Source organism: Arachis duranensis, chromosome 2 (assembly GCF_000817695.3).
Source record: "Arachis duranensis cultivar V14167 chromosome 2, aradu.V14167.gnm2.J7QH, whole genome shotgun sequence".
Classification (NCBI taxonomy): Eukaryota; Viridiplantae; Streptophyta; class Magnoliopsida; order Fabales; family Fabaceae; genus Arachis; species Arachis duranensis.
This window is the reverse complement of record NC_029773.3, coordinates 10,450,309-10,474,849: the sequence shown is the minus strand read 5'-3', so window position 1 is coordinate 10,474,849 and position 24,541 is coordinate 10,450,309. Positions and strand designations below refer to the sequence as shown.

At 35.0% G+C, this 24,541-nt stretch overlaps 2 protein-coding genes across 4 annotated transcripts in view; one reads left to right on the top strand and one right to left on the bottom strand.

The window, feature by feature from the left end:
• The first annotated feature begins 415 nt into the window (after nucleotides 1-415).
• LOC107473476 (uncharacterized) overlaps nucleotides 416-24,541 on the top strand; it is a 52,154-nt gene continuing 28,028 nt past the window's right edge. Inside the window, exons 1-7 of one of the 3 annotated variants that reach the window (XR_008005867.1) lie at nucleotides 416-517; nucleotides 1,820-1,868; nucleotides 21,566-21,885; nucleotides 21,978-22,092; nucleotides 22,170-22,451; nucleotides 22,548-22,655; nucleotides 22,741-23,893. Coding sequence is in view for 1 of the 3 variants with exons in the window: in XM_052257152.1 (XP_052113112.1) it covers nucleotides 516-517; nucleotides 1,820-1,868; nucleotides 19,730-20,011 (333 nt within the window). In the remaining 2 variants the exon portion in view is untranslated. Of the gene's footprint in view, nucleotides 518-1,819; nucleotides 1,869-19,729; nucleotides 20,012-21,565; nucleotides 21,886-21,977; nucleotides 22,093-22,169; nucleotides 22,452-22,547; nucleotides 22,656-22,740; nucleotides 23,894-24,541 lie in introns of those variants that run through there. The other 2 variants (XR_008005868.1, XM_052257152.1) reach the window with 2 other exon arrangements.
• On the bottom strand, nucleotides 12,787-20,000 carry LOC107473477 (uncharacterized). The gene is made up of 8 exons (XM_016093050.3): nucleotides 19,853-20,000; nucleotides 18,068-18,182; nucleotides 15,580-17,580; nucleotides 15,427-15,481; nucleotides 14,564-14,712; nucleotides 14,008-14,094; nucleotides 13,735-13,863; nucleotides 12,787-13,197 (listed from the first exon to the last, which is right to left on the bottom strand). Exons 2-8 carry the CDS (start codon nucleotides 18,134-18,136, stop codon nucleotides 13,105-13,107), a joined length of 2,583 nt encoding a protein of 860 aa, XP_015948536.1. The 5' UTR covers nucleotides 18,137-18,182; nucleotides 19,853-20,000; the 3' UTR covers nucleotides 12,787-13,104.

The window sequence follows — 24,541 nt, the reverse complement described above, 5'->3', positions numbered from 1 at the left end:
AAACATTTAGGTTCTTAATTATTGATATCTTCAATTTGCAAAAAAAAATATTTAATTAATTCTAATATTTTTATATTAAAAAGAACTTAATTACAAACCTAAAAATAGTGTAAAGATTTGATTAAAAAAATTATAAAAATTTAATTAAAAAATTAATAAAACTTTAAGGACCAGCAGAATAATTAAAAAAAAAAGTTGGATTGATGAAAGAATAAAAATACGTTAATTAACAAATGGATCAGACTGAAAACTCCCCTACCCTAAATTATGTAATAGATGATTTAATTTCTCATTAAGTTAACTAATTACCTAAATCAACTGTGCAGAAAGTATATAATAGACAACAGTATCAGTATATGAGGGAGATAGATTTCTTCAACAATATGGATAGTTTGATTATATATTTTCTTTTGATGATTTGCAGATTTTGATGACATGAGTTGTGAGATGATATTTGGCCAAGAACCCCCACCATCAACTGATGACCCAGCATTCAAGCAACCTTGTTATAGACTATGTAATTATTTTATTATAAGATTCTTTACATAAATGCATTCATTTCATTTACATCTCATATATATTGTTTTAAAATAATTTTCTTTTTTATTTTTTTATACATTAAAAATTTGATGTATCTAAATCTATTTAATGTCTAAGTATATTAATTTTTTTTAATGTACTAAAAAAATAAAAAGTTAAAACATGTGTTCTAAGTTAGAACATATGTTAAAATTACTATTAATAAAAAATTTTAATTTTTTTAATAAATACATAAAAAATATATTAAAAATTTAATTTTTTTGTAATTTTTATAAAAATATTTTCAGTTAGTAATTTTAACATATATTCTAAGATACATAAACAAAATTCTTATTTTAAAACAGAAAAAATTCGACAAATCAAATTTGATCCTACATATTATTTGGCTCATTATAGATATAATCTTGTATATCAACATCCGATATAATTTATTGTGATAAGGTTAGTATTTAAAATTTGGCCTGATTTCAAGATATATTTTGTTAGACTCGAGTTGATTATTTTTATTTGCTGTTTCTTTTGGATTGAATTTGAATTATATTTCAAGTCATTCGGTTGGTCTGAAATTATTTTTTATAGTAAAAATATATATTTTATAATAAAATTAGTAATGTCATATTATATTTTTATACTTTAATTAGTATTTTTTATATTATACAGTATTGTTTTTGTTTTAAAATAATTTATTTTGATATGAATATGATATAATATTTGTTAAATTTAATTTTTAAAAATAATTTTATTACTTTAGTATATAAAATTATTTTATATATATTAATTTTATGTCGAGTTAACCCAATTTATTTTCGAGTTATTTTTAAATTGAGTTAAAAATAGACTTAATTACCTTTTAAAATTATATCCGAGTCTAATTAAATCTAACTCAGCTAGACTCATGAACATTTCTGACAATAAAAAATGTATAACTGATAAGATAGTAGGTAATTTAGTTTCTTTATTGCATTGGGTTAGATTAATTAAAAATCTAGTAATAAGATTGTGATTATAGTGATTTATTTGTGAACAAAAAGAAATGTTACAGATTAATGTACACAAAATACATAAAGCATAATTTCATAACATGATCAAGAAGGGGAAAAATTATATTTCTTCCGTTTTAAAATAATTATTGTTTTGATTATTTTATATATTAAAAAAATTCATTTATCTAAACCTATTTCACATCTAAGTACATCAATTTTTTAATGTATAAGAAAAGCTAAAATAACAATGATTTCAAAAAAGAGAGAGCATCTAATATTGTTCATATATCATGCAGGCAAGACAAAGCAAAACCATGGAATGAATTGCCTCAGTTAATGCAGCAGGTATATGGAAATAAAAATTCAAAAAAATAAAAAATACCACAAGTAACCATATGCCACGGACAAATAATTACTATGGACTATGAAGTCCACTTATTATATTTTTGAATGATTTTTTTATCAGAAGATTTTCTCTTAGTCTTTATGATTAGTTTAGCTGGTAAAAATGAGAGAGTTTTTATTATCTTTTTTTCTTATTCTTTTATCATTTTTAAAGATTGTCAAATGGGTCAGTCTATTTAGGTCCGTTTCATTTAAACTCGTGAACTAAATAGAATTGGTCCGTTTAGGTTCGCTTTATTCACGAACTATAATTTTTCAATTCAAAACGTTTATGGTAAGTTCGATAAGTTAAATGGGTTAATCCGTTTATCCTTTTTTTAAAAAAAATATTTTGACAAAAAATATCACTTTTAAAAACAAAAATCTTAAACTAGTAATTTTTTTTAGTTGACGGGTCGGATTTTTCAGATCAGATTGAAACAAATATTGGCTAAAAGCGCTATTTTTTAAGGAAAAAATGAAAAAAATAAACGAGCCACCCGTTTAGTCCACGTGCTAATCCGATTAATCTGTCATTTTTTCGGATTAATCGGATTCAGCCCGTTTAACCCAAAATTTAAATAGGCTTAATTTTAGAGGCAAAGTTTGTCTAATTAAACAGGTAAACGACCTGACATGATAGATTTAGCCCATTTTGACGCTCCTATCATTTTCAGTCTCAAATCACTATAACTATCATGGTACTATTTAAAAGAATATGATAATGAGAATATAAATATTTTTAGAAAAAAATTAATTTTAACAAATAACTAAAATAAAACATAATAATAAAATGTTTGAGAGAAAATAAAATATTTTAAAAAATATTAAAAATAAAATTAAAATTTAATCTAAATATTAAAAAGATTTAATTACTTTATGTGTTTTGGTTCTTATAATTTTACTAAATTTTTAATTAAATCTTTATATTTTTTTCTTTTCAATTGAATTTCACTGCTTTTAATTTAGTAATAAGATCCCTCCTAATGTAAAAGATATTAGAGTTAACTGAATATTTTTCTGCAAATTGAAGGTATCTATAATTAAGAATCTAATATTAGATCTTTGGCCACATATTTTTTGAAAAAAAAATACTATATTAATTTTAACGTTTTTGACATGAAAAGAATTTAATTACAAAATTAAAAATAGTGTAATGACGTAATTGAAAAAATAGAGACCTAATTACAAATTTGATAAAATTATAGGGATCAATAAAGTAATTAAACCTATTAAAAAGAGAAGTCAAAAAATGGGGGAGAACGGAGAGACCGAAGAGACTGGGGATAGAGGCGTTCTTGAGAGTGAAAAACACAGTGAGATTTCGTCGGAGAAAGTGATTAGGGGGAGAGTGTAAGAGGGGGCTATAGCCGATGATATGAAGGGGGCAAAAGGGATGAAAAGGGAGGAGCAAAGATATCCAAAGGTATTTCTCTGAAGACTTTTAGGGACAAGGTAGTTGGTTCCATGGTCTCTAGAGCCATGAAGACCGCAGAGGCCTTGGTCGAAGACAAGATGGCTACTATTACACTGGATCAAGGAGAGTCGGACATTCCTTGGATTCGTTTTATGCCTGAAGCGTGAAGCAGCCCTAGCGGAACCATACAAGGACACTATCGTCATCAAGGTTCTAGGGAAGCGATTTAATTACACGACCATTATTCACAAGCTTAGAGATGTGTGGAAAATCAAAAGCGGTTATGAGGTTTTGAATGCGGGTTTTGGCTATTTTTTGGTGAAGTTCGATTTTATGGATGATAGGGATCAGGTTCTCTTAGGAGAACCTTGGATGATTTCAGACAACTATGTCGCGGTCAAGCTATGGGACACTTCCTTTAGACCTTTTGAATCATCGTTTGGGTCAACACTGGTGTGGATTAGGATCTCACGGCTTAATATATGGTACTATGATGAAAAGGTGATGCGTTGTATCACCTCCTCTATAGGGACTCCTATTCGGGTGGATTTGGCTACCAAATTCACGAAAAGAGGTAAATATGCTCATGCTCGGACATGTATTCAGATCAATTTGAGATAACTAATGATTAGAAGAATTGGTGTTGATGATGAAATGTATGAGGTGGAGTATGAAAACCTCTATTTAATATGCTCTTCATGTAATTGCTATGGACATGTCGCACACGACTGCGGTCAGCGGAAGGCGGGAGCAAGTTCTAGCAGAGAAGCCAATAGAGCTGGCACCAACCCACATGTTCAATCAGAAGAGCTACTATATGTTCACAATCCCAATTTGGTTACGGCCAAGAGTCCAAATTTTGAATTTAATTCCATTTTGAAAAAGGATTCGTTGATTAATGAGACCCCAGATCTCATGCATGATACATTACATGATTCTAGCAACGTTAATAAAACTAATGCAAAGGAGGAAGGGTGGTCCAGTCACTAGAAAAGGCAAGGATAAGCTTATTCATTTTTTCAAAGCTAACCCATCTTTGGTGAAGCCCATCCTTGAAAAAAAAGTGGACAAAAATTAGGGCCTAGACAATTTGGGTTTGGTAATAAATTCTCTTCTACTCTTATGAAGACTGCTTTAGGGTCTAACCTGGGTGGATCAAAGGGTATAGTGAGTAAGTCTTCTTCTTCTCATCGTATTCGTGCGAAAACTAATATCCACAAGCGCCAGCGCCTAGCGTTGTTACAAGGATCACCCGTTGAAGCTCTCCTTCGGAAAAATGAAGTGGGTGAACAAGCAAACTCTGCTGCAACGATGAGGGACGTTTGCAAGCTTCATGATCGAGGTCCCGAGGTGTAAAGCCTTTTTATGGTGTTCCAACTTATCTACCAGTGTTTTATAAATTAGCTAAATATTATAAGTTGAAATATTACGGGAGCTTCCAATAGGATATCTCGAGTTCATTGAAAATTCAAGCTAATCCTTTTTATTCTTATTGAAACGCATATTCCTTTTGCTAGTATGAAGAATTTTTGGCATAATTTGGGTTTCTTTCCTGTGGATATCTCCGAAGTTATTAGTCATAAGGGGGTATTTGGTTTTTACATCTGAAGTTAGTTATTCTTTTTCTGTCCTCTCTATTAATGATCAATGTGTCACTGTTAAAATTGGCAAAGAAAAATTTTTTTGGGTCTGTAGTGTTATTTATGGTAGTCCTCAATTTTCTACAAGAAATTTGATTTGGCACCATCTGAGGGACATATCTCTCAATTGTTTAGAATCCTGGTTGGCGCTGGGGAATTTTAATGAGATTGTTAACTCCGATGAAATTATAGGGGACAATTTTTATTCTGCTCGTAGTTCATCTTTATATGATACCCTGGATTTCTGCAACTTGTTTGATTTAGCTGTGGCTGGAAGGAAATTTACATGGTTTTGAAGAACTCGGGACTTTAAGGACATAGCGAAAAGGCTGGACAGAGTGTGTAGTAATGGGTGTTGGAAAATGCTTTTTTCGAAAGCATATGCTGAGGTATTGGGCCGCCTTCATACGGACAGTTGTCCTATCTTGGTCAGGTGTTAGGGAGCCCCAGCGAAGAAGGGTATCAGGTCCTTCAGATTTCAAGCAGCTTGGCCATAAGCCGCTTGTTAGGAGAGCGTGAGAGCCTTTTCGAAAGGAGGGTTGTATCCAGAGGAGGGTTGTATCCTCTTCGGGTTCAATAGGTTTTGTTAAAGTTCAATTCCAAAATTTTTGGAAACATCTTTATCAATAAGCGTAAGCTGGAGGGTCAATTGAAAGTGGTTCAAAGAAGGTTAGAAAGTTGCAATGATGATGAGCTAAGGAGGAAGGAAGAGGATATTATATCAGCTCTTAACACTATCTTAGGACAAAAAGAGTTATTTTGGTTCCAAAAATCTAGAGAGCATTGGGTGAAGTTTGGTGATCGCAATACAAAATTTTTTCATTTGCAAACTATCATCCGAAGAAAGACTAACAAGATTCATGGTCTCTTGGTTAGCGATGGAACTTGGTTTATGGATCCTGAAATTTTGCAGAGTGAAGCTTTAAAATTTTATAAAGCCCTTTTTGTTCCACGGAGCAAGTTGACACTAAGTGTATGGGTGTGGTTCCATTCCTAATCTCAGTCAAGAGGCCTGTGATCGCCTCACTCAGCCAGTATCTTTCTTGAAAGTCAAACAAGCCGTTGACAACATGGGTCCCTTGAAAGCTCCAGGTCCAGACGGTTTTTAAGTGTTCTTCTTCAAAAAGTATTGAGATGTGGTGGATCATGAGGTTTAGAAGACTGTTCAAGGTGCCTTTTTTGGAAATTCTCTCAGCCTTTCTTTGGTGAAAACCTTGTTGTGCTTATTCCCAAGTGCGACTCTCCTTGTGCCTTTAAGGATTTTCGGCCGATTAGTCTCCGTAATGTCCATAACAAGATAATCACTAAGGTTCTCGTGAACAGATTGCGTTCATACTTAGATGAGATTATTAGCCCAACCCAAGGGGGTTTTATTTAGGGGGACTCATGATAATATTATTGTGGCCCAAGAAATGTTGCATTTTCTTAAAAAGACGAAATCGAAGAAAGGAGTCATCGCTTTTAAAATTGACTTGGAAAAGGCATATGAAAGGATTGATTGGGCTTTTCTATCAGACTCTCTGGTTGCTTTTGGCTTCCCCCAAGCCACAATAAAGCTAATTACAAATTGTTTTTGGGCTTCAGATTTGTCAATCATGTGGAATGGGTCTAAATTAGATAGTTTTCAGCCCCGTCGGGGTCTTAAACTAGGAGATCCATGTCGCCCTATCTTTTTGTTATTTGTATGGAGTGGTTAGCTACTTTTATTGATTCACAAGTTAGATATGGTAGTTAGGACGTGATAGCTATCTCTCGGGGTGGTTCGCGTTTATCTCATCTCATGTTTGCTGATGATCTCCTATTGTTTTGCAAAGCAAGCAAAACTTATGTCCATAATATTATGAAAATTTTAGAGCTCTTTTGCAAAATCTTGAGTTTAAAGGTGAATCTTGAAAAATTTAGGGCGTTATGCTCTAAGAATGTTTCAAATGGCTGAAGAGATGTTCTGACAGGGGTCTTCCAAATTTGTCTTGATAATGATTTGGAAAAATACCTTGGTGTGAACATTGGGCATCTCCAAGTGTCTAGAACTTCCTTTGCTGACACCCTGACTCAAATCAAATCTAGATTGACAAATTGAAAAGGGAGACTCTTAAACAGGGCTGGTAGACTTTGTTTGATTAAATCAGTTGCTTCTGCTTTACCCATTTATCTGATGCATGTTTCGCGCTTTCCCATCTCTATTTGCAAGAAGATGGATGCTGCTATGAAATTTTACTTTTGAAAAGGCAGAGTCGATGATCGGTATCTTAATTTAGTCAAGTGGGATATGGTGATTACTACCCATAAGTATGGTGGCTTGGGGGTTAGAGATATGCACAGTGTGAATCTATTTTTAATTAAAAAGCTTCTTTGGCAGCTTCTTCATTGTCCTCACAAGTTTTGGGTCCGTATCTTGAAGGCTAAATATGTGACTGGTGATTTGATTGTGGATGTTGAGGATAATGGCAACGACTCACGTAGTTGGCACGATATTATGAAAGTTAAGGCCAAGCTGCCAGAGGAGTTTATTTGGAACATTGGCCCTCTCTCTCTCAATCCTTTTGGTTCGACTCGTGGAATCCAGAGAGGACATTAGCGGCACATGTCCCTTATACCCATATCACATACAGCGTTGTGGGTAGAGGACGTATGGAAGCAAGATCACTAGGATTGGAGTGTTTTGACTAATCCTATTGATGATAACTTTAAAGTTAGTTTGGAGTATATTCATCCCTCTAGGCATGACAATATTGACGTTGGTTGGTTTTGGAGGCACTCGGCCACTAAGATTTACTCGGCCAGACACGGATATGAGTGGCTCCTTCAGAGGAATATTTCTTAGGATCCACAAGCAAACTTTCTTTGGCTTTGGCATCTTCGTATCCCAGAGAAGATTAAGATTCTTATGTGGTTGGGAATCCATAATGCTTTGTCATCTAACCGATTTCGGCATCGTAGGAGCTTAGTAAGATCCTCAATGTGCCATTGTTGTAATATAGAAGAGGAAGATATCCTCCATTGCTTTAGGGATTACATTAAAGCGCGGTGTAGTACTCGTTGGGAATTGGTAGAACGCCAAATGATCTGGACATGGACTTTTTTAAGTGGATTAGATGCTACTTTTCTTCTCATGAATGCCTCTTCTCGGCAGCGTTGTGGTGGATTTGGCAAGATCATAATAACGATATTTTCAACGGGAGGACTCATGGAGCACTGTGAAGGTAACGTTTTTAATTAAAAAAGCAGCTAAGTGTCATTTTTTTATATTGGAAGAACTTAAATTCGATCTCTACAATTTTTTTCTTGGAACCCCCTTCGGTCTTTATGATCAAATTGAACTGCGATGTTAGTATTTTACTCACTCAGCACTGAGCTGACTTCGGCTGCATTCTTTGAGATAGCACGAGTACTTGGATCAAGGGGGTGTTCGGGTGCTACTCCAGCAGACACCATAGTGCGATGTGAACTTCTGAATATTTTGAGTGGGCTGTATTTAGCTTAGGACTGCAGTTTCAATGAAATCATTTGTGAAGTAGACTACCTTAATGTTTATTGTGCTATTATTCATGATGCTGCTAGTAATAGTGCAAATTTCATTAAAAAAATTCAAGAACTTCGAAACAGAAAATGGACAGTAAGCTTGGCGCTTATCCAAAGGACTGCAAATGTTGTCGCTGACTACATGGCTAAGCTTTTAGTGCGAAAGACCAAATCTATACGGAGTGGTTGCTTCCTAACCGGTAATTAATGGAGATTTTGTCATAGGATATGCATACTTCCCTTTAATGTCTTTTCTTTTTTGTTTGTTTTTTTTTAGTCACAAAAAAAACTATTAAAAATTTGAAAAAACTACCAAAAGTACCCATGAAGTTTATGAACGCTAACAAAAGTATCCATAAACTAAGAAAATTAATACTGTACCCATGAAAGATGGGTTCTGTATGACAAAATATCCAAATCCTAATTTTTTGTTGATTTTTAATAAAATTCCTAAACTAACCTACACTCAACCTCAACTCACTTTTTCAACCTTTCATAACTCAATTTGCACCAACTCTTGCCATGGAGTCCAAAACTACTCCTACAATAAACCAGACCGAAATCAATGGTAGTGGTGGTGGTGGTAGAGGATCGGACCTCAACCGATTCACTCATAAGTTTATAATCCATACCCAAACCAAATTAATCAAACATCAAAAAATATTCAAAACATAAAAAATTTTAAATCCGTTCATCCAATTTCAATTCGCTTTAGCAAAATTAGAAATAGAAAAAGCCATCAACCATAAAAAATCAACAAATCCATTCATCCAATTTGAAATTTATTTCAACAAAAATCATAAGTAGAAGTAACCATCAACTGGATCTTCTGTAAATCAATCTCAGCCTTCATAAAAAATAGAAGCAAATTTAAAAGAAAAAAACAGTATCATTTTATTAGTAACTAAATCAATTTCTGAAAAGAAGAAAAATAAAATAAAAATGTTTAAAAAAAACCTTTTTCTTCGCCGGCTGACTGTAACATCGTCAATGGTAGAACCTCCATCCACAGTGCCGCCTCCCTTTCTTCTCTGATTTCTCTTTACCACCAAACCCGCTTTCTGCATGTAAGAGTACCACGACCCCTCTCTCTTCTCAGGTGTGTGACGACAGTGTTCTCCTCGGCTGGGTCAGACGCGCCATGACGACGTTCTCCTCGGCTGCAACAGACACGGCACGACAGCATTCTTCTCAGGTTGGGTCACAGGTGTGCGATGAAGGTGTTGTAGTCACCTTAATAGTGAGAGGGAGAAGCAGTGAGAGGGGAAGAGATTGACGGTAATGAGGAGGTGGGTTGAGAGTTTCTGTGACTCTGTGAGGGTTTTTGAGGGATAAGTGAAGAGAGAGAAAGAAGAGAAGAGAGGGGAGCGATGGTAGAATGGGATTAGGGTGGGGTAGTTTAGGAATTTTATTAAAAAATCAACAAAAAATTAGGATTTGGATACTTTTGTCATACGGAACCGATCTTTCATGGATACAGCGTTAATTTTCTTAGTTTATGGATACTTTTATTAGCGTTTGTAAACTTCATGGGTACTTTTGGTAGTTTTTCCTAAAAAATTGAAAAGCCTTTACCCTAGTAGAGTCTTCTGCATGTTGAACTAGTTGGCATACTTGTGCTCCAAATCGGTTTGAATTTTGAGTCACTTACCCATTTTGTCACGTGAAAGCCTGACGTATTGGACTCCTTTAAAAGAACAAACATCAAATGTCTCTAACCGTGTTGGGCTGAAAACTTTGGGCCATTGCTGTAATACTTCCTAAACTGTTTTAAATGCTTAAAAAACAAAGAAATATGTAGATCCCAAAATAAAAACAGGTCAAAGAACAAATATACACTTTGAACACTTACATTGGAGGCAGTCGAGGCTTGGTGCTAGTGGAAGGATATGCTGCCTTGCAAGTAGTTGCACCTAGGTTCAAGTCCCATGAGAGGAAAAATGAATTCTTTTTCTTTTTTCAGTACTCTTTTCTTTTTATAGAATTTTTTATTGGGTTGGATAATTCATTCCTTCTTATCGTTCTTACTTCAATATCATTTTAACATTGTATTATATTATTTGATTTGTAATAAAAATAATTAGTCTTTAAATTTTTAAAAGATAAATATTATCAAAGATAAAATTGATCTTTTAAAATACTAAAAAATAATTTATAAGTTGTAATTGATTTTATATAATTTAAAAAAATCATTTTTTGAAAAAAAAATTAGATAAAAAAAATTAGTTTTCTAAATAAAAATAGATTTTTATGTGCAAAAGCTAATTTTTTTCATGTAAAAATAGATTTTTTTAAAATTGATTTTTTATTTAAAATTAATTTAACTTATTAACCTAAACGAAATTTTTTATTAATCGAACTAAGATTTTTTTTTGTTAATATTAACAATATATATTTCTACATATTAATAATAAATTTAAAAATAAAATAATTATATTTATAAATTTTATTTTAATATAAATATTATTATATAATTTTTTATTAAAATTTTTTGCCCCTTCAAATATTTTTTTTCAAGTTCTACTCTCATTTTTTATTAATTAGTTTGTACGAAAATTTAGAATCACATGGCTATTTTAGTCATTTCATATAATATTTTAGTCATGTCCATGTGTATCCAATTGTCCATGTGTATCCAAACATAATACTGGACATTACATTAGTGTTTTATCCATCGTATCCAAACACAATATACAAATAATTTTTAATATCTTCGTCCTATTGTCTTTATCTCGGATACAAAAAGTTTGTGTCCTGTCCATAAAAAACAAACAAAACGTTTGTGTGCCATGTTCATTTTTTTTTACGGTATTTTCTAGTTCGGTAGGTTAAAGATTAATATATTACGAATCTAAGTTTTATTTAAGGGTCTATCACTGATCAAATAAGTTATTGTATATACAAAGTAGGATTCAAATCTTCAACATTTATTTAAATAAAAGAGTGAGCTAACCATTTAGCCAACCTACTTTGATAGTGTGCCATGTTATTTTTAATTGTAACTAGTTCACAGTTTTGTTGAATTAAAATCCACTAATTATTAAAAATCCGATCTCCACTAAACCATTTTCAGAAGTCCGACAAAAAACTAGAGCATTTATAAAAACATAAATAAAAAAATTACAAATTTAGTGTTTTTAAAATTTTTTAAAAACCTTTATGAATTGTGGTAAAATGGTTATCCATTGTATTCAACTATTAACACTTTTGGAAAAAGAAGAAAAATGGTGTATTGATGCATCCACAGACCACAGTTGATTTTATATCTTTAGAATTTGTACTTGTTCTCCAAATCATCAATCTTATTCTTATATTGTTGTTATATAGGACATTCTATTAATTATTTAACTTTGACCTTACGGTAAAACTACATTGAAATTAAATAAAACTTTTTTGAATTTAAATAGAACATTTTAAATCATAAAGACCAAAACAGGATTAAACTTAAAGGATCAATTTAATATTTTACCTTGCTAATAAAAGAGAGAAAAACAGAGGGATTCTTAGCCTAGAGCGTAGTTTGAAAGAATGAAATTCATAAGCGATCCCTCCCAAACTTTTTCTGGAGGCTTATGGTAATTGTCCTTCCATTAGCCCGAAACTGAGTTAGCATATTTCTGCCCTAAAAAAAGAGTACAGTGCTCGTCTTTTGATAAGAGATTAAAACGCACACAAACATAGAAATGGATTTCACTGAAGGGCACAGAGCAGATCTGTCCAACTATTCTTTAATTATTATACCATCACGACAGTTCACTCCATAATTTACAATCAAATCAGTCTCAAACCAGATACAAAATCAGAATAAAGCAACTAAATATATGTTGTGTGTCTCAGTTCTTATACTGGAATAAATTCAATACTTCGATATACCCAAAACTAAAAAACACACTCAGACGGCAAGTCAAGTGAAGAGTTTAGGCAATAAAATACCTCAGCTTTCTTAATATAATGCTTTAAATGGCGACCATATAAAATGGCAATTGACTTACAGCCCCGCGAGGTGGACGGAAGAATACAGCACAGCGTCCTTTGACCAGGCCACAAACTGTCTGATACTTTGACAAATTGGCTTTTTTTATTTAAATATCACTCATACGAATTTTTGTGAACACAGAATTCAAAAGCCTAGTTTTATAACATGGACTCATGTATTTTGAGAAGATTTTAACCCACAATAATAAATTGAGTGGAAGCAATCCGTAAGAAAAATAGATAAATAAAAATAAAAGACAAATAATTAAAATTTTAACTCATCCTCCTAATTATCTCTAATTTAAAAAATAGATTAAGAATGCTGTTTCAAGCAATACGCAAGGGAGTAATGAGCTTCAGATTCAGCATTAGCGAGTGAACAAGCATTCTCAGGTTAGGGGGGTTAAATTTGACATAATACAAAAATGTTCCTAAAATAACTATCTACTTACATCAGCAGAGAAACATGGGGGAAGGAGAGCACTGAACTACAGAAGCCCATTCCCATTTCCATGGAAACACCATTATAGCATCAAAACCATTGACATACAGCATCAACGTTTCCTTACCAAAATTCAGAAAGTGCAATAAAAATAAGCACTTTCTGTTCTCGTGGATCTCTTACTAACATTTACATTTGACACTACAAGGTTTGTGAATTGTCTGTAATATGCTGATCCAGATACTGCTTCACACAACTAGGATTTGTCTCAAATATGAATGGCATCCCCCTCAGCTGCAAAATAAAACCAATTGTATTTTATTTCACACATTTCGAGACAACTGTAGCAATTTAACTAAGACTTGATTCCTATTTACATAACTAACCCAAAGGGCATCTTATAATTCCAACCGCCTCCACCTCCCTCAACTTAGAAAATAGTGGTAGTGAGTTACGTATATTTGATTATTTTGTAAACTCGAAGAAAGCAGGGATGGAATTGAAATGAGCAAACAGTAACATGCTCATTCTCATAACAAAAACTGTGTTCTTATATTCCTACTAAGGGATATTGGTAGCACAAAGATTCTCTGACACTTAATTCCACCAACAACTAGAAACAAAAAAAAAGGGGAATTTGCAGACCATCCAGCACCTATGAACTCCGCAATCAAATTCTGAGACTCATTTTGATTGTCGACAACACATGGTTGAGAACTAGTTAAAAACTTTTATCCATATGCACAAATACTAAGAGCATGTGTACATGCATGCAGGAAAACTTTTTCAAAGAGGATATGAGGTTCTGAAATATGGGCTATATAATCATACCTCAATCAAACAATTGGAGTGTAATCTTTGAGACTGACCAGTCTGCACTTCTTTGTTATTCACCAATATTGAAGTCTTGCCAAAGTTTTTAATGTAGAAAGATCCATCATTGTGCAGCTTTATAACTGCCTGAAAGTTAGCAAAGGAAGAAACATCATTTATATGTCGATGGGTCAAACTTTGTTTTGTTTGGGGGGGAGTAACAAAATATATGAAAGCACCGAAATCATTGTTGCATCATGAACCAAGTCAAATTTGGTAAATATGACTAACCTGGCGTCGAGATATTTTATTTGCATAACCTCCTTTGCCCAAGTCAATATCTACAGGAACACCTTCTGTTGCCCGTCCAAGTAAAACCTGCAGGAGAAATTGAGATATCACTAAAAGCATTATCTGTTGGCACTTTAATTTGATTGTTGTTCTATGGAAAGATAAATCCTAGAGAATAGCAATTTAGTTACTTTCCTCGCATCATTTGGTGGGTGTTACTTCCAAAAAAAACCATCACAGCTTAGACATTTAAAGGCTCAAAGATTAAAACGCACACAAACATAGAAATGGATTTCACTGAAGAGCACAGAACAGATCTGTCCAACTATTCTTTAATTATTATACCTTCACCACAGTTCACTCCATAATTTACAATCAAATCACTGTATCAAACCAGAAACAAAATCAGAATAAAGCAAGTAAATATCTGTTCATAGACATATATGTTGTGTGTCTCAGTTCTTATACTGGAAATAAATTCAACACATGGATATACCCAACACTAAAAAACACACTCAGACGGCAAGTCAAGTGAAGAGTTTAGGCAATAAAATACCTCAGCTTTCTTAATATAATGCTTTGAATAGCGACCATATAAAATGGCAATTGCTTCATGTAAAGCAATGGCTCTCTGCATAGAGGAATGAGCACCCTGTTCCAACCTTATGATAGTCCGCTTAGTTTCCTCATGTTGATATGTTGATACTATATTGCAATCAGAATATAATATTGTTAAGCTATCATAAAAGAAAATAGACAATGAAATCAACAAAAACCGAATAATATCCAACTATTTATCTTAGATGTATAGGATAAATAATGTAAACAAACTACTACTTGGAGAGTTTAAAAACAGAATATTTACTGAATATCTGCTGATCAACGAAAACATATTCATACAAAGGCACACATATTGCACAAGTTCCATAAATTATGTAAACTAGTAGCAGAAGCGCAGAACTCGTGGTCATGCATCAAACATCATCACATGAAGTCTGGTCCATAATGCACAAGAGCTCACCCATATGCCGCATAACTACTAGCATGTTTCTAAAATGTCACTAGTGAACTGGAACTCATTAGGGGGAAGCATCAAATTTTACAGCTTCTTCAAAAGGAAAAAATACTACTAAAAAGTATCACCTGTCCAAGGGTCCATCACATTTATCACTGTACTAGACATTAGTTAAATAAAAAATAGGCAACCATAAGGATGCAAAATGAGTGTTTATGAGACTATCCCAAATAACTGAGCCATGCTTCTGCGGCACGAGGCAGAATAAGGCAAGCACCACAAAACATAAAATGTTATTTAGTTGGGACATTAGTTAATTATCTGTACTCCAAATAAACAAAATATAAAAGATGTCAAATAGCATCATGCAAGAAGCAATGACAAAAGTAATTTCTTTGTAATACCTTCCTCGTTATAAAACAAATCCTGATCATCTGGATCCAGATCCATATCAAGTATCTGTAGAAGGAAATGAAGGAATAACTCAGAAAATAGCTACAATTATGAAACAAGGTTAAGGTTACTGTTGATTGAAAGGTCTGCACTACACGCCTTACCATTGCCTCTATATCAGAATAACAAGGAACGTCATCATCACTCTCCATATATTGCTCTTCATCTAAAGTTGGAGGAATTGCCACCAGCTGAGACTTGGGAACATCTGAAGACCCCGCTTCAGCATGTTGCAAATGACGATCTTTTGGCAAGGCTAAGTTTTTTCCCTGTTTCATGCCTGAGCCATCAGAATAAGGATGATTTCTGAAGCCATTAGACCCAAGGGTTGGTTTCTCACTAAAAGAGTTTGTCGCACGACTATTTAGACAATGTGTCAAGCCTACATTGATAGGTGTGTCCTTTGGATTTGCATGCATGATAGCATTGGTTGTGCTAGCTTTATTTCCACCTAACCCACCAGAAACAGACATAGCACTCCTGGATGCTGTATGTGATGCATGAGCATTCGGAAATTCACACTTTACCTTAGAGTTATCAACAGGTCCTGGAAGGGGAGGAGATCCCATCACCTGAGAAGATCCACGAAACTCTGCAGGTTTTTTCTGTTCTACCTTTGTCATTCTACTTGTTTCAAGAGCTTTATGGTTACTAAATCCATAATCCTGAACACATGATGACATTGGCTTATTGGATTCTGTATACATCCATTCAGATGAATAGGGAGATGTTGAAGGAGGCACATCCAAGGGTAGTAGGAAAACATCAACATTGCATGGAACTTCTGGTTCTTCAGTGTTTAGTGCACAGAATACAACTCCATTAGTTAGTTCAGGAAAACGAGGATCTTTAACAGAGACAGAAGATGATACTTGGTTATCTGATTTCTGAACTGTTTGAGCATTGCTAGACTGTGATCTATTGTTATCATCTACTTTTGCTTGACATGAAACTGACAGATTTGAAACTTTTGGTTGTGATGCCACTGAAGACTCTGCCTCGGCCTTTTCAGGCATCTGATCTTGGCTAACATCATTAGGAGAACTCAGTAGAAGTGAACTCAGACCCTCATAATAAGACTTATCAATCCCATCTTTTCCATCAACATCCATCAGATAGAGTTCTTCCTCATTAGTGAAGTTCAAGAGAGAATTGGACAGTTCTGTCAGGTAAGCCTCCCCACAAGGAATAGAATCCTTAAAATCATCACATGGCATTTCAGGCTCTTGAATGCTCGCATGTGTTTTCCACACTGGCATTTCCGGGAGTGGAGACAAATGTAAGCTATTAAATGATGTACCACATTCTATTTCAGATGAATCAAATACATCATTTCCATCAAACTCAGAACACAGGTTTCCAGGATCACTGTTGATCTGATCAAATGGGGTCTCTAAATTATCGTCACCAATGAAGCTATCAATGGCTAGTTCTTCTGGAACACCCATCTCCTCTGCAACTCCATTGGAAACATCATCTCGAAGAAATTGAGGTTCTGCAGCTCCATTGGAAACATCATCTCGAAGAAATTGAGGTTCTTCTCTAAGTACATCTTGTTGCTCAGCAGGGATATCGTCTTGAACTGGATCCTTAGCTCCAGTGTAATATGCATGGGCAGTAACTCCATTCGATGTAGCACCACCATTCATCATATTTTCAGGAAAAGAATACTGAGCAGGATCAGTATGTGAACCATGGAAACCAAAATGATTGGACATTTCACCTTCGGCCACACAGTTTTCAGGTAAACTCTCATTTCCATTTGCACCATAATTGTCATTTTCAGGATCAACAAGGAAACCTAAGTCCATGGAATTAAACATGTCACTGCAGATTCTTTTCCGCATAGCATAATAGGAAGTCCGTACACTTTCAGCTTTTCTCTTTGCAGAATCAATTTTGCGTTCTCTTGAATTTCCAAACTTGATGAACTTTGATGGGAGAGGTGAAGTAGAAATCTCGAAGTCTGTCATGCTTGCAGATGCTTCCGCAGAAATAATAGGATCATAGAGGATAGAATACCATCTATCGCGTATTTCTTTGAAACTATATCTTCGAGAAAACTGCACCACACCTTTTGCTAGTGACTCTAAAGAAGCACCAGCCTGCAAATATACAAGTCAAAGACTAAACATGGAGTCCCCCTTCAAAACTCAAACCAGACGGCAAGAACAAACATCTATCCAATTCAGAGCAATTGCCCCTTGACATACATAAACCACGACATTCAGAATCATCCACAAACAGATCCACTCTTCAATATGTAAGGACTAAAACATTTTCCCCATGATATGAGTGTCTACTATCCCCAAGACCTCAAATAATACACATTTAATATGATAAATAGTATGAATATGCAATGAATATAACTCATTGATCCCAACCTAAGAACCCTCTAAGACACACGTTCGTGGATTTTACCGTAGGCACCAACTTTACCTAGCAGTACAACTACTATTCATCAGAAAAGGCGCTAAAGCACATTAGATAGACAGTAAATTAAACAAATACGCAGATGCAAAGGCAACAAAAGATTAGGAATAGAGGTTGAAATCAAAAGCTAAGAGTGAATTGGAGAGAGAGAGAGAGAACCTCAACGGCGTTCTTGAGGAGAAGGTTGTCCTCAGAAGTCCAAGATGAGAGAGTGGCAAGAGCACCCATGGCAGCGGCGGCACCACTGACACCGTCTATCGTCGTCTTTTATATCCTAACATGCCATCAGTGACAAAGGATTCAGAATCACAAAAAATTTCCAAGGTTCTGAAAACCGAACCGGTCATTGAACCGTTCTAGCTACTGGTTCACTGGTTTATTGGTTCAACCGATTGTTCGTGGTTCAACCAAAATAACCGTTTTATAATAAAATATAAATAAACACACTAAAACATAATTATAGTCTAATATAAACCTTAAAATGTCATTCAAATTAAAAATACTATATCAATCACAATGTTATAATCTTATCCAAATATAAATTCAAAAGTCAAATAACAAAAAAAAAAACTAAATATAAAATACCAACATCAAAGTTTGTCATCAATTATAAAAATCCGCAAAAACAGTAGTCCAATGACAAGAATAATGAAAAGCAAATCACAACAATTATACAAATTAACAATTACAAAATCAAAAACAGCACCACAACAACAATTATCAAATTAACAAAATCAAAAACATAAACTCAGATCAGAATAATTATTCAAATTAATAATTAGCAAAAATACAACAACCTAACAATCACAGGGTCAAAGAATAGCACCTCAATAACAATTTAACAAATTATCAAATTAACAAGATCAAAAACATAAACTAAGATCAAAATAATTATTCAAATTAACAATTGGGCAAAGTTACAAAAACCTAACAAAGATAGAGTCAAAGAACAGCACCTTAACAACAATTTTACAAATTACCAAGTTAACAATAATAATAACATGAACTCAGATATGAGATCAGCACCACAAAACCAAGAAACAACAGCAACAAAGAACTGGCAGCAACCCAAATACAAGAAAGAACAAGAACAAGGAAAAGAAATCACTTCACACCAAAGTTGCGAGAACCGAACCTGTCAGTGAACTGGTCGAGTGACTGGTTCAATGGTTCAAAGATCTAACCGTGGTCGAACCAGTTTAATTAAATATAAAATAAAATTATTAAAAATACAATATAAATTTTCTATAAAATTCAAAATTTCACAATTCAACATAAAAATTGTGATTGTTGGCCAACACTGAATTGTGATTGTTGATCATTATTTGCATTCCGCTTCAATACAATTTATCATGTTTATACCAATTTTTAGAGGGAACTAGATAAATTGTATACTTAAAACATCATATCAAATTGGTGAAGAATGAAAAGTTATTATTGTACATAGTTTTATTGAAGAATGAAAAGTTATAACCTGCTACAGTAGAACCAAGAGTGTAGCTATTTTCCAAAATGACAAACTTAAACACATTTCTCTTTTCTCATCAGCTGCTATGTTGTAATTAACACGCAAACAGTAATCCTATGTATACAAATCAAAACAATGCTTTTTGGCTTTTCCAGTTTTCCCAAATAATGCTTAACCATGATCTTAAGTTCTTAACTATATTGTTGATCAAAACAATGCTTTTCCAGTTTTTCCAAACATTTATAACAATGATCAAAACAATGATAATACTCTTACAGATACTAATTAACTTTTTTTTTTTCAAAAAAACAAGTTATTAATGCGATTGAAATTGAACCAAATTAAACGAACAGGGACTCAGAGAGGTTGGAGTTGGGGACAAACAAAGGCCAGAGGCCAAAGGCGAGGACGAGGCCAGAGGGTTAGGGACGAGGACAAGGACGAACAGAGACCAGAGGCGAGGACGAGGAACTTACCGTCGACGACCCAAGGCGAGGAGCGAAGAAGCAGCGACGGCGAGAGAGAGCTCGAAGAGGGACGTTGAGCGAGAGAGAGAGAGAGAGAGAGCTCGAAGACGGTCTGTCCCCGCCGGCGGCGACAGCACCCTCTACCGGAGGAGAAGAGTTCGGCGATGACTTTGAAGAGGGATGGTGGCTGCGTTCCAAGAAGGTTTAGGGTTGGGTTTGAGAGAGAGAGAGAGAGGGATGGGTGGGGTTTTGGGTGTCTTTCTTATTTGTTTTTTACTTTTTTAAAACACAAAACCGGGAACCTAAAAAACCGAACCGGTTCAGTTGGTTCACCGGTTAACCATCGATTTGGTTGGTTTTCTACCAATTTTTTGCAAGACGATTTTAGATATTAACCGGACCGTCTAAAGAATCGGTTCTCAATTAACCCGGTCGAACCAGCCAGTCCATCCGATTTTTAGAACATTGCTTCAAAGTTCACACATTTGGAAACTCGAACAGATGATGCTGGAGCTCGAAGCCTCGAACACGCGACGGAGAGGGAGCTCAGATGAGGGTTAGAAGCTCGGCCAAAACAGAGGCCAAAGCGTGGTGATAACAATAGGCTGGAGGTCTAAAGCTCGAACAAGCGACGGAGAGGAATCACATCGGCGGAAGCACGACGATACAGAGGCGGCGAAAGTTCAAAACAAACGAGAAAACGTGGCAAGCAGACGCGTTGCGACGACGATAGCACAATGCGGACAGTGGCAGTGGAGATCATGATGGCGGTGGTGGTTGGACGTTCTTCAATGAGATGGAGACTCCTTCTCTACTGCAAGCCTACGTTCAAGATTGAGATTGAGATTCTGCTACCTGATAGTGCTCAAGGAACTAAGGAAGGGGATTAAGATTCGAGATTAAGATTCTGCTGCTTGCATTCGATACCATTTTCCTTTTTTTCTTAATTAATGAACGAAACGGTGTTGTTTTGTAACGTTTGTCTAAAATTTGAAAATTAACCGGGTCCAAGTTTGATTCAACCGGGTAGTTTCTGGCCAGTTTAGCAGTCCAATAACGATTTTTGAAACAAGTAGTTATCCTTTTTGTCGAAATCGCTTTTTTCATTAGTTTACGGTTCGACAGGCCGATTCAAACCGATTTTCAGAACGTTGAAATTTTTAACAAAATTTTTTAATCAAATATTTGGTAATAAAAAATTCATAATCCAAAAAAAAAAAATTAAACAAAAAAATCAGATTCACCGTCCAAACTAAATTCAATGTTTATGTATCAAAGTTTATTAAATAACTTTAATAATAATAGGCATAATATATATGTACTCAGTGCTTAATATTCATAGACAGAATTAAGTCTAGATTCCTGTAATGGTGAACATTACTTAATGGGTGCATATTTGGTGGCATCATGTCATTAGTTATTAACTTTAATTGAATTAAATAAATTGTTGTATTTGACATTGTAATATTATATCTACAACATTATATATAGTATGAATTCTAGTACGAAAACAAGTTAATATGCTCTGTTGGAAATGTGGTGAATTTAATTGTATTTTGGCTGATGTTGTGGGTTGAGATTGGTTGAATTTGTGGGAACCGTAAAGATAATCATATGTCCAATTTTAGGAGAAGTTATGTCCAATTTTTTTGGGAAGTTTTATTGAATGATTCATATAGTTAACATGTACTGATTAGTGTTAATAATACATTTATTTTCCAGACATGACAACAGGTAGCAGAGGTAGACCGAGTGGGTCTCATGGTCGTGATAGAGAGAGAGTTTCCACTGAATCTCCTGCGACTGTTCAGTCCTCGCCTTTTACCTCGGCTGCCCTGTCGACCCCTGTGATGTCACAGGCGGGTCTAGCAAACCAACAGTTCATTATGATCCTAAACCCTAACTAAGTGTCTCTTTCTGCTACGCCCCCTGCAGATCCAACGACAAAACCCGAGGTGGGTGATTCCTCTAGTACCCCAGCAAGAGGCCCCTCCCCCACCGCCCGTCACCCGGGTGAGAATTTGGCCTGATGGCATGCAGGCGTGAGTACATACAATTTTTTAATCTTAAGTTTGTTAATCTTAAGTTTATGCATTTCCATGTGTTTGTTAATGTTCAGTTTTTTCTCTGCTAGTGATGCTTGCACACAAGAGATCTCTGAGGTCATTAAGTCGATGTACGACCACCCGTGGCCGACCTACACGTAGATCCCAGCTGAGACTAGAGATCGATGGTTTTAGAAGTGGGCGGTAAGAACCCAATAATGTTGAATTAATTAACTGTATTTTATTTCGACTAACTAATGTTGTTAAATCACTTTATGCAGTTGAAATTAATATGGGATGCATAGCATAATCTCATTATCAGGAAGATCTATGACCACTGGGCCGCTAAACGACTTCAGCAAATGATGAGTGACGTTCGTAAGAGGCGCGACCACCTAATGTCGTGGATCCGTCCATCCATCAAGAAGGAACCGGAGGCCTATTTTAACAATGATGAGGGTTTCAAGCATTACCGTCTGACGAATGTCACTAACAGGGCTTCGCCCAAGTCGTCGAAGTATACGGGTGGGTCGGCGACCTTGATGAAGACGAAGAACATACTGGTAAGAATTTTGTTATTGTTTGATTTTTTTAGTAGTTACCTGAATCAGTTGGTTAATTTGTTCATTTATTTTATTGGTTGATATATTAATTTGTAGTCTAAGTCGTTGGACCGTGAGGCGACACTAGCAGAGACCTTCAAGTATACTCATACTTTGAAGGGCAACAAGGAGAGATTTGATGACAAGCAGTTTGCGGCCCATTATGTAAGTTTAAATCAATTCTAAGTTTTAAATTTTTTTGTTTAAAGTCAATTAACTGTTATCCTAATCACGACGTGTGTAACACAAGAGGATTACACATAGAGGTTGGAGGCCGCGACCCATCAATCTCAGCCGCCTAGTAAGAACGACGAAACCAGCTTCGAGACCTCAGTGGTAGATCCTGATCGGGTTTGGCGCGAGACCGCCTTTAAACCCTACAAGAATTGCCACTTCGGGTTGGGGTTGTTCTTCGCCAGCGGCTCTGCTCCTCCGCGTTGGCGGCTTCCTCTACCTCTACCTCTGCCATTAGCCCTGCCGATCCCCAGAAAGTTGTCGACTTAAGAGAGAAGGTACAGAAGCTGACATAAGAGCTTCACCAGCAAGCAGAGCAGTCTGAGTAGAGGTACAATGACCTTCTTGCACACGTGGGAGGAGCCGTTGCCTTCAGTTCGGACCTGACAAAAAAGCTGGAGCAGTTAGATCGGTTGTAAGAGCAGATGGAGGTGTACAACCAGTAGATGCACGCTGGAGCCAGGGGCGTTGGAGGCAGTGGCACTGCTGGTTCCAGCAGCAACACTGCTAGTGGGGCACCGACATCAGCACCTACTTCGCCACCTCAGCAGAGGGACCACGATAACAATAATGACGACGATTATCGGGATCTGTAGGGTTTAGGGGTGGCAACATGCACCCTACTCGCAGGTACCTAACCCGACCCTACCCGGTCGGGTAGGGTTGCCAACCCAATCCGCAGCGGATAAGGTAGGGTTCTCATTCGGGTCGGGTACGGGTTAAGCCTCGACCTGCCCGACTAACCTGCATCCTATATATGTATATGTTATATACTTACATAAAAATATGTTTCAAGTGGATGTTAAACCAAAAACCTCTCACTAAATGCAAAGGATCCCTGGCCACTAAAAAAAGATCATTAATTGATAATTTAATAATTTTTTTTACATAAAATTCAGTTCTATTTTAAATTATCATCAATAAATATATTGATGTTGCATCTTTTTTGTAACCCGCGTGTAGGGTCGGGTACCTACTGGTTAAGAATGGGTAGGGTTAAGTTTGGGATATTCTCAACCCGCGGGTAGAGTAAGATTGAGTTTATATAAAAATCTTAACTCGCGAATAGGATTAGGATTGGCTTTAAACCCTACCCTACCCTACCCATTGTCACCCCTAGTAGGAGTTAGGGTATTATTTTTTTGTTTTTTACTTCATTGTATTTTATTTCTGTGACATTTTATTGTATTTAGACCATTTATTTTTAATAAAATAATTTGTTAATTTCTAATAATTTTTTATTTCTGCTAACAGTTTTGTTAAGAAGAGTTTAACTGTGCCAAAAAAATAAAAAAATAAAAAAATATTACCATAGAATTTATTCGACGATAACTTAGCGCCTAAACACATGAAATGCTAATGAAAAATTGCTGGTAATTAACCTCGGACAAAAAAATTCGCTAATAAGCAGTTTTTTTACGACATTTATACCGTTAACTCCAGAATAATAGTAAATCTGATGGTATTCAATATTTTTTTTGCTGTGTGATTCCAATGAAAATTTATACCCTACCAACATATTAGATGACATATCCAAAAAACCACAACAAAAAAAATTAATTATTCAATCATTTTAGAACAAAATAAAACAGAACATAATAGAACAAATTAAAAAAATTACAGAGCATAATCATGTATATTATATGCTAAGGGTCATAGGCTAGCAAACTAGTTTAATAACTAGAAAAGAAAATAAAAAAATTAATAGAACTCATTTAAACACAACAAAGCCAACACAAACTGTAAATCATGTTGCTTGTATGCGAAGTTTGTATTCGTAGGTTTTGATGAATGACAAACCAACAAACGACATGAAA